At 56.6% G+C, this 10309-nt stretch overlaps 2 protein-coding genes across 4 annotated transcripts; both read left to right on the top strand.

Moving 5' to 3' along the window:
• Window positions 1-773: 773 nt before the first annotated feature.
• Window positions 774-5722, top strand: Hsf4 (heat shock transcription factor 4). Of its 3 annotated transcripts, none has more exons than XM_020175727.2 (13): window positions 774-992; window positions 1599-1707; window positions 1796-1923; window positions 2108-2232; window positions 2502-2577; window positions 2722-2786; window positions 3230-3332; window positions 3572-3696; window positions 3825-4052; window positions 4684-4789; window positions 4890-4955; window positions 5088-5157; window positions 5410-5722. In XM_020175727.2, exons 1-13 carry the CDS (start codon window positions 870-872, stop codon window positions 5559-5561), a joined length of 1476 nt encoding a protein of 491 aa, XP_020031316.2. In that variant the 5' UTR covers window positions 774-869; the 3' UTR covers window positions 5562-5722. The 3 variants fall into 3 exon arrangements, with proteins under 3 accessions (XP_020031316.2, XP_020031324.2, XP_020031332.2); XM_020175735.2 differs by having other exon boundaries at window positions 3558-3696; window positions 3929-4052; XM_020175743.2 differs by lacking the exon at window positions 1599-1707 and having other exon boundaries at window positions 806-992.
• Window positions 5723-6087: 365 nt separating this feature from the next.
• On the top strand, window positions 6088-10110 carry Nol3 (nucleolar protein 3). The gene is made up of 4 exons (XM_020175802.2): window positions 6088-6346; window positions 9110-9412; window positions 9549-9866; window positions 9970-10110. Exons 1-4 carry the CDS (start codon window positions 6133-6135, stop codon window positions 9975-9977), a joined length of 843 nt encoding a protein of 280 aa, XP_020031391.2. The 5' UTR covers window positions 6088-6132; the 3' UTR covers window positions 9978-10110.
• Window positions 10111-10309: the final 199 nt, after the last annotated feature.

The following is a 10309-nucleotide window of genomic DNA, read 5'->3' as shown; positions in this document are numbered from 1 at the left end:
GTCTCCGCTCCGGACCCCTCTGAAATGCGGGAGGGAGTTGCCCAGACACGCCCCAACTGCTACCACCTTTCCTTTGGATTCCGTTACCTCCTGGAGGTTGGGCCTGTAGGATAAAGTCCGGGCGTCAGGTGTCCACTTGGTCCTCTCGACCTCTACAGACGCCGACTCTACCCCGACCGATCATACTGGGCCCCACCCCTCGGCGCATTCTGCGCCAATTCCCCGACCAAATGTTGGGGGGAGGGCGGGCCAGGCTCGGGCCGGCCTCAGGAGTGAGTGTGAAATAAATAAATCCTGCAGTATCTCTGTGTCCTGTGATTGCCGGTCAATTCTGAAGGGGGAGGGCAGTGGCTAGAAGACCATCCCGGCAGTGGTGAAAGGAACTGAGACCTCAAAGATCTGTTGTATTGATGGGGCTGTGGGAGTCTGGGCGGGGCACTCCGCACGCCTGGAATAACAACGTCCCAGCGTTCGGGGAGTGAGGGCGAGCTTCCCACACCACCCTTTCTATCTGCCTGCTTCACAATGCCCACGGTCACCACCTCTAGGACTTTCCCAACTCACAGCAGCCTGCGCATGGGCTATTTCTGCCAAAGAACATAGTAGAGGGAATGAGAAGATTAGTACTGGAACCCAGGTCTCCCTCCGCACCCTAGCCTTTCACATCCATCAGAGTGAGCCAGTCCTTTCTGTTTGTTGGTGCTTCGGCCGCTGTCCGAGCCCCGCCCCGCGAGTTCGCACGTGGCCCCCGCCTGACCCGGCGCCTGGGGGCGGAGTAGGGCGGGGCGGGCGGCAAACGCAGCACTTTCGCGGCTTTCACAAGCCCGCAGCGGCCGGCCTGGAGCGCTGAGCCGGGCTGAGACTGCGCGATGCAGGAAGCGCCAGCTGCGCTGCCCACGGAGCCAGGCCCCAGCCCCGTGCCTGCCTTCCTAGGCAAGCTATGGGCGCTGGTGGGCGACCCAGCCACCGACCACCTGATCCGCTGGAGCCCGGTGAGGGCTGGGGCCCCTCAACTTCCCCAGTGTTCCCAGGGTCCCTCCACGTTAGTGAACACCCACGCCCACCCAACCCCCGCTGGGCTGTGGGTCCTTCGATTCAGCCGTCCAGGGTAGTTCACCTTGGAGGAGGTGTGGGAGATGAGGATGAGGCTCCTTCCTCTGAGGTGGAGGAAGGGTCCCGGCACCTCGAGCCCAAGGGATCAAGGTAATAGAGCTCCCACCCACCCTACGACAGATCGGAAAACAGGCCAGGAGAAGGGAAGGGCTGGCTCTCGCACCCGCACAGGGTCGCGTCGAAAGTCTGGGACCGGTGTGAGGTGGAACCGGGGTGGCCTCTGCTACTTTCTTAGAACCAAGTCTGTGTTGGGCTACGAATAGGGACTCACGGTGGTCGCCCCGACCTAGGCCTCATCTGGTTCTGGCCTGGACTCGTCCCATATCTGGATGAGCTGCAAGCCCCGACCCTAGAGTGAGAAAAAGGGCGCGCGCGCGCGTGTGTGTGTGTGTGTCCGCGCGCGCCAGAGCGCGGGGCCTGGCCGTGTGTAGGCGCCACTGACCAAGTCTGGTCTCCATATGTCGGATGGGCGTCAATCTCCTTAGAGCGGGACCAGCTTCCTCGTAAGCGATCAGAGCCGCTTTGCCAAGGAAGTGCTACCCCAATATTTCAAGCACAGCAACATGGCAAGCTTTGTGCGCCAACTTAACATGTGTGAGTTCCTCGGACCCAGGGGGAAGCGGGCGTGGGTGACTTGGTGCAGAAGATGGGGCGACTTACGCCCCGACGTCCCACTCCCCAGACGGTTTTCGGAAGGTAGTGAGCATCGAGCAGGGTGGCCTACTCAGGCCCGAGCGAGACCACGTCGAGTTCCAGCACCCGAGCTTCGTGCGCGGCCGAGAGCAGCTACTGGAGCGCGTGAGGCGCAAGGTGAGGGTCGCCTGCAAGAAGAAGTAAACCGAAGGGCTGGAGGTGTGGTTCAAGTGATAGAGTGCTTGCCTAGTAAGCACAAGGCCTTGAGTTCAAATCCCAATACCGCAAAAAAAAGAAGTAAACCCGAGTGGGGTGTTGGGACAGTCGGTTTGGTTGTTCCAAAGGTGCCTCCTGTCTACAGGTGCCCGCGCTGCGAGGCGACGATAGTCGCTGGCGCCCAGAAGACTTGGGCCGGCTGCTGGGCGAAGTGCAGGCTTTGCGGGGAGTGCAGGAGAGCACGGAGGCGCGACTACGGGAGCTCAGGCAGTGCGGGGGGGGGGGGGCGGGGAATGCTTGGTGGGGGTTCTAGTTGAAGGGAAACTCGCCATCTGGGGATTCTGGACAGCCCCTTCCTCTCTTGGGCAGTGGCGCCTCCATGCAAATGGGCCCAGCCACAGAACTCTAGTCTCTTCTCTATAGGATCTCTATAGGACCATGGGACCACCCACATACCCGGCCTCAACATTCTGGGGGGGGGCCGGGGAGGAATGGGCGATCTCTCAGATACCTCAGCACCCTCCCACCCCTTCCTCCAGGCAGAACGAGATCTTGTGGCGGGAGGTGATGACACTGCGGCAGAGCCAGGGTCAGCAGCACCGGGTCATTGGCAAGGTATTTCTCTACCCCACCTCGTACTGGAGGGCATTTGCCCCTCCACCCAGTTCTCCACCACCCATTTACCTCCCCACTCTTCAAACTGCCTTACTGGGGTTGGGTGGGTTGGAAGTATAAATTAACCCTTCGCCGTCTTTTCAGCTGATCCAGTGCCTCTTTGGGCCACTTCAGGCAGGACCCAGCAGTGCAGGAACCAAGAGAAAGCTGTGAGTGAGAAAGGGAGGGATACTCACACCCACACCCCCACTCCCAAGACCTCCCCCCTCCCCCAGGGGACCCCTGGGAGGAATCCCTTCTCCAGAAACTCCCTCACCAAGTGTCCTCCTTCCTTACCCTATCTGGGACTTGCCCCTCTTTTCCCCAACTCCCCCACTTCCAGATTGTCCTGTGCCATCACCTTACCCCAAATTCCTCCCAAAAGAGAGCTTGAGGCTCAAACCAAGCTCTCTCCCCTCTCTACCCCCAAAGGGCCCCCATCTCTGGGGGAGCCCCTTCTACTCCAGCATGTGACTGATGTCCTGGCAACAGGCCTCAGCTCTGCTGACTTGGCTGCTGGGGCCAGAGGGAGGGAGAGAGGGAGGGAGGGAAGAGCAGACTGAGGGGCACGAGGCCTGCCCACCCCTGCCTGTGCCCTGGTCACCCTACACAGGTCCCTGATGCTGGATGAGGGGAGCTCATGCCCAACACCTGCCAAATTCAATGCCTGCCCTCTACCTGGTGCCCTCCTTCAGGATCCCTATTTCATCCAGTCGGTAGGTCCCCCCCCTTCACTAGGGCACAACTAGGAATATGGGGAGCTTGTTTCTTCTCTTTATTCTCCAAAAAGGAGATGAAAGCCAGCCTTCCCACCAACTCCTCCAAGGCTGCCTGAATGAACTGAGCATCCCTCCTCAAACCCTGACCCTTTAAACTGGTCCACCTGGATGCTGGTTGGATTCTGGCTGTCCTGATGAGTACAGGTCAAAGGCTGAGTCTAGCCTTCTACTTACAGCCCCTCCCAGAAAATACCCTGGGCCTCAGCCCTCACAGGGTCAGGGGCCCCATCATCTCTGACATCCCAGAAGACTCTCCATCCCCTGAAGGGTCCAGGCTTTCTCCTTCCAGTGGAAGCAGGAGGTAAGGGGAACAGGGGCTGCTCTCTGAGGAGCCTGTTGAGCTGTCAGGGGAGGGCCTAGTGGCCCAGATGGCTGTGGGGGTGAAGGCCAGGTGTGTCAGGGTCTGGTTGAAGCTTTTCTCCCGTACAGGGAGAAGGGCCTGGCACTGCTCAAAGAAGAGCCGGCCAGTCCAGGGGGGGATGGCGAGGCTGGGCTGGCCCTGGCCCCAACCGAGTGTGACTTCTGCGTGACAGCCCCCCCACCACTGCCTGTGGCTGTGGTGCAGGCCATCCTGGAAGGGAAAGGGAGCTTCAGTCCCGAGGGGCCCAGGAATTCCCAACAGCCTGAATCAAGGGGCCCCAGGGAGGTACCTGACAGGTGAGTAGAGCCCATTTTTGATGGTAAGTCCTGCACTTACCTGTCCATGAAACTTCCCTGCCTCACCTGCCCATTGGTCGCTAAGGGGCCATTGGACACTTGTTTCTATGACACTGACCTGATTTCTCAGAGTTTGCTCCAAAGAGCACCTGCATCAGAATCCTCTGGAAAGCAGAAACTCCCAGTCAGGTCACTTAGCAGCTCTGTGGTAGAACTCAGGAGTGTGCATTTTAAATGAGTTCACTGGGGGTTGATTATAATGTGCACAACTCTTTAAGAGCCACTGATAAGAAAGAGTAATAGAGGAGGTGAATACAATCAATTAAATACATGTATGGAAATGTCATGATGTATATGCACAATAAAATTAACAAGAAATAAAAGAACCACTGGTATTTATACTTGCATAGAGAGGGGTATCTCCTGAGACTTCGGGTCCAGGTAGGAAGAGGAGACACACTGTAGGTGGACGGGCACGATGAATTCCTCTCTTGGCATTTTCTACATGTTGGGAGATTTAAATCCTGATGCATCTGGGGTCCTTGGGGGCCTAATAAGACACTACAGGCCAACAGCAGGTATTTTGTTTTGTTTTGTTTTGTTTTGTTTTGTTTTGTTTTGTTGCGTACAGGGGATCTCTGGGTCTGGAGCGGGGGAACCGGAGCCCAGACAGTCTGCTGCCTCCAATGTTGCTTCAGCCTCCCCCTGAAAGTGTAGAGCCTGCAGTGCCCCTGGATGTGAGCAGCCCTTTGGCTGGGGTGGAGGGGAGTGAGACAAGGTGAGGTCCCCGCTGTCTCTGTGGCCTAGGAAGGCGCCACTGACCTGCGCTTTCCCCAGGTGCTGGGCCCCAGCCTCCAAGGGCGAGAATGGACCCTGATGGACTTGGACTTGGAGCTCTCCCTGGTGAGATGGAAATGGGGAGGGTCTGTGGCTGTTCTTAGGGAGCCAAAGCCACATCTGACCATTGCCCCGGTGATTCCCCAACTTTCCTCCTTTGCTACTGGGCTCCCTCCCCAGCTGCTTCCTCCCTTCCAGATGCAGCCCATGGTTCCAGAGAGGAATGAGATTGAGCTGCCAGTCAAGGAATTGAATTCTCCAGGTGCAGGTAATAGTGGTAAGGAGTCAGAACCTGGGAGGAAGTCGTGACTGGGCTGAGCTACCATGATTAGATGAGCTTGGGTTTTGCAGGGACATCCCTTGGGTCCAGGCTGCCCTGTGAAGCCTTCTGGAGTCACATATCCTCTCACCATTGAGGGGAATGGGGAGAAGGGTTAAGTAGAAGTCAAGTGGAGCTCTCCTCCCTGAAGAAAGGAAGGGAGGGGCTCCTCTAGGCTAAGCACAACCCTACCTCTCCTAGGGAAGGACCCCACTCTGGGAGCCCCACTGCTGCTGGACATCCAGGCGGATTTGGGAGGCACAGCCCTCACTGTGCCTGGGGCTTTAACTGTTTATAACACTCCTGAGAGCCGGGCCTCCTACCTGGGCCTGGGAACCACTCCCTCCCCCTGAGACCAGCACACTTCAGAAAAGGCTTGGCTGAGGAACTGACCCATGGCAGCACACCCACTTAGGCTTCCTGGAGCCCCCTGGGGGGGTGAATGAAGCCCCCACTATTCGGCAGACTGTCTCCATTATACCAAAGCCCCACACATAAACTGCATTTTTCTGTGTTTCTGGTCTCTTTTTCTCTATCTACTAAGGAGTACAGGAGTCAGGGGTGGGGGCGACTTTTGTGTTTGTAGAAGCGTCCAGATCCTAGGGCTTTGATGGAAAAAACCCTGGAGAGTGGCCGTGCTTGGGAGCCGGTGCCTTGCTCTCCTGCTTTAGACTTGGTGCGTGGCCACTGCCACCTCCGGGAAGAGGGGGCTTCTGGGCCACATCCAGTTCCGCAATACATGTTCTCTGAGACCCTGGGCAAGTCGGTTCCCTGAACTATCTGTGACAGGCAGGGAGGAGGAGTCACCAGAGGCTTGATGAAAAGCTCCTGGAAATTGGCAGGCCCAGAGTGGGCGCCGGATGTGGGGACGCAGGCAGAACTGTCCCCTGACTCGAGTGTGGGTTCGGGGAGGGAAAGCGGACTATGTGCCGGTCCACAGCCAGCACGTGGCCTCCGCAGCCGGGTCCCCAAGTGCCGGAGAAGCACGTCCTCTCCCCCATTCCCGGCAGCCCTGGCCGCCCCGCCCCCGTCGCAGCTGCTGCACTCGTCCCCGCACCGCCCAGCCCTTTCTGCACTGTCATCTCTTGCCCCGCCAAGGCTCGACCCGTGCGTGGGGCCGTCCGAAACGCTCCGGATCGTGAGTCCCACTCTACCCGGCGAGGGGGAGGGAAGGGAAACAGATTGGGCTGAATCCCCGCCTCACCATCAGCAGCCGCGCTAGCAAGTCTGTGAGCCCCGCCCTTCGGTTGAACTCAAATTCTGGGTCTGGGAGGAGGGGAGGTCAGGGTACCCTTGCGGTCGCGCATGCGCAAAGGCTCCCGTAGGCCCACTACCCTCCCTCTCCCGGAACAAAGCCCGCGCAGCAGGCTGGGGATGGTGCCCGACCCTGCCTCACTCCCTGCCACCGGCACTCCAGGAAGCATCTTGGCTTGTCCCTTGATGAACTGTCCCATGATATTCACATTAGAGCTGCTGAGAGCCTCAAAGGGAGAGCTCAAACCAAAGGGGATCTCTGCTCCTCAGATAGGACAAAGGGCAGGACTTGGGGTGACAGAGGAAGCAGCAAACATGAAAACAATTTAGGCTGCAAGAAGGGAGAAGGGGCCAATCTAGCCTGTATTCCCCCTACCTTGCCAGAATAGGTCCTGGCCCCTCTCCCTTCCTGTACCCAGTGATGGGGGAAAGTCTTTGGAAGCCTCAGTGAGGAGAGCAGAGGGTCCCCTGCCACTAGTGCAGTGATGTCACTTAACCCAGTAGTGAGGACATATGTTGTTCACCCATGTACACAGAAGGGACCACCTGCCCTTGAACACTCAGGCATTTTGGTGGACAAGAGAATATTTGAGGCTGGGTCCGTGGAATGGAGGGAAGGAAGGGTGTTCCAGGCATAGGGAACAGCATCACCAAAGGCTCAGAGGTGACAGGAGCAAAGGGAGTTCTCCCAGGACTGAGTGGTGAAGGGACATGGGGAAGAACCTGGCTGTTCAGGATGGTGGGAGGTGGGCAGAAGATAGGTGGTTACGCCTGACATTCTGTTAGACAGGAGACCTCATTATAGTTCAGGCTGGAGCTAGTCAGATTCCAGTTCTACTGGTCTCATCTGTAAAATGGGAAAAATAAATCCTACTCCATAAAGTTGTCAAAGTCGCTATGTTGAGGAGGTGGTAGAATGGAATGGGGTGAGTGCTGTTCATTACCTACAAGAGATAAGGTAATGATGGTGAGGTTGAGAGGCAGGAGCTGCTGAAAACTCACTTGGAGGCACTTTGTCACAGATGGGAATTAAGGGAATGAAGGGGCAGTTTTGGTCTCCACTTCATAGCCTGGGACAAAGGATTGACACTTTGATGTGAGGGGCGGAGGAAGACTTGCCTGGAGTGTGAAGACTAGGGAAGCATAGTGTGGCATGAGCGGGTACTTGTAGACCAAGGAGGCAGTTGGGGGGCTAGAACCTAGTGGGCCAGGAAAAAAGGTAGAGAGGGATATTAAAGGGAAGAGAATGCCATGTGAACAAAGCCATGGCAGATGGAATGGGTGGAGGGCAAGAGTGGTCTAAGGCCTGATGTCTTTGCTTAACACCAGGTAACTCGCTGCCACCCAAGGCAATGAGCTGTAGTCCTTAGTTGGTAATAAGTAGACAAATAAGATTGATTTCTACATAGCTCCTACTGTTAGAGACAGTCTCTCAAAATGGAAGATCCGTGAGGGATCTGGGTATTTCAAGATCAAGTAAGAGAGTCATTCTGCAGCCAGCAGGGAGATAAGTGGGTCTCTGGTGATGTCAGATCTCCATCAGAGATAGGACTTAAAAGGATTCAAGTCCCCTGCTCAGGTACCAGGGAACCAGAAAGGCCTTGAGGCCATGTTGGGTTTGCAAGTTGTGGGGGTGTTGGTGAAGGTGCAGGGGCAGAGCCTGTCCTGGAAAGTTGGATCTCAGGATCAGGAAAAGGTGAGAGGAGTAGGGGGAGGCTCTCATCACTTTCTGCTCTGATTTGCAGAGAGGACTGGAAGAGATATTACGGAGGGAGGGAACCCTGGTCCCCAGTTCTGCAGAGTCCAGGCAGGAAGTAAAAAGCTACACTAAGGGCTTGAGGTGTGGCTCAAGTGGTAGAGCAATTGCTTTGCAAGGGAGAAGGCCTGAGTTCAAACCCCAGTCCCACCAAAAAAAAAAAAAAAAGCTACATTAGGTAGTATGATAGTAAAATACTCAGCAAAGTAGAAAGGACTTGACTGCAAACTGCAACGTCAGGATCAATCCTTGGTTTTTCTGCTTATCGTGGTGGTGAAGCAGGTTTGGGAACAAGTTAGTTTGGAGCCAGGCTCCGGTGGCTCACACCTGTAATCCTAGCTACTCAGGAGACAGAGATCAGGATAGCAGTTCGAAGTCTGCTTGGGCAAAGAGCTTGCAAGACCATATCTCGAAATACCCATCACAAAATGGTGGAGTGGCTCAAGGGGTAAGAGCGCCTGCCTAGCAAGTGTGAAGCCCTAAGTTCAAACCCCAGTCCGCCAAAAAAAAAAGAAAAGAAAAAGAAGAAGAAGTTAGTAAACTGGGTCTGAAGTAGTCCAGAATCTGCAGGCGGCTGGGGTCAGAAGGCAGATTCTGGCTAGGGAGAGTACTCAGCTGATGTTTACACGGGAGGAGCCTGAGAAGGAGATTGGACTGAAGTAGCCTGCCCCTAAAGGGGCAGGATAACGAGCTGTGTCACGGCCTCCAGTTCTAAAGGGGCAGGATAACGAGCTGTGTCACGGCCTCCAGTTCTTATGCTGCGGAGCTATCTGGCCACTGAACTTGAGGTGAACTTAGATCACAGCGGCAGGTGTTCACTAGGGCCTGGAAGAAAGATCAGGGATGAGGGTACCCTGTTCCCCACTACTTCTCTTCCTCTACCCGGTGCAGCCTTAACCATGGGAAACGCGCAGGAGCGGCCATCCGAGACCATCGACCGCGAGAGGAAACGCCTAGTAGAGACGTTGCAGGCGGACTCGGGGCTGCTGCTGGACGCCCTGGTGGCGCGGGGTGTGCTCACCGGGCCCGAGTATGAAGCGTTGGATGCCCTGCCTGATGCTGAGCGCAGGGTGCGCCGACTGCTGCTGCTGGTGCAGAGCAAGGGCGAGGCCGCCTGCCAGGAGCTACTGCGCTGTGCGCAGCATACAGTGCGCGCACCAGACCCGGCCTGGGACTGGCAGCACGTGGGCCACGGTGAGCGCCGGTGGAGCGGGTCTTCGGTCAGACCAAGGGCGTGGCTTTGGGACGGAGCAAAGACTAAGTGGAGGGAGGAATCGCCTCTGCACACGGTAGGTAAATTGAGCCTGATGTACTCCTGTTTATACCTCAGGCTACCGGGACCGTAGCTACGACCCTCCATGTCCAGGCCACTGGACACCTGAGGCACCTAGTTCGGGAACCGCATGTCCTTGGCTTCCCAGAGCTTCAGATCACGACGAGGCTAGGGGTCCTGGGGGCTCCGAGGCCGTGCAATCCGGAACTTCAGAGGAGCCAGAACTGGAAGCTGAGGCCTCTGAAGAAGCTGAGACCTCTGAAGAGGCTGAGCCAGAGCAGGAACCCCAAATGGATCCAGAACGGGAGCCAGAACCAGAACCTGATCTAGAGCCTGAGCCCGAGCCAGACTTCCAGGAAGCAGATGAGTCGGAAGGTGTGAGGTTGCCCTAACTCCTAATGGGCTTGGTCAGGAGGGCGTGGCCTGGGAAATGGAGGGTTGACCCTACTCCCTTGACTATCCTCTCTTTCAACTCTAGATTCCTGAAGGCCAGAGTGCTGACTAGAGGTTCCCCACCTAGCCCAAGCGGGATAAGACCTGGAACACTGGCAGAGCTCCCATGCCACCAAGGCTCCACCTAGCCTGCTGAAAGTGAATAAACTCCAGAGGGTCAGCCTGGGCCTGGGCTCTCTACAATTCTGTTTGACCAGAACTGAGGGTATATACATGTCATGTCTTTGAGTCCCACTGACCTGGGCAGTCTCACTTCCCACCATACTCTAGCACCAAGTTCATGGCCCCATTCCTCCCTCATCTGTATCCCTGGAGATCCCAGATCCAGGCTTCTAGTGAGAGGACAGCCTGAACCCAGGGCTCCA

Source organism: Castor canadensis, chromosome 15, assembly GCF_047511655.1.
Source record: "Castor canadensis chromosome 15, mCasCan1.hap1v2, whole genome shotgun sequence".
NCBI lineage: Eukaryota > Metazoa > Chordata > Mammalia > Rodentia > Castoridae > Castor > Castor canadensis.
This window is presented reverse-complemented; position numbering and strand designations above follow the sequence as displayed.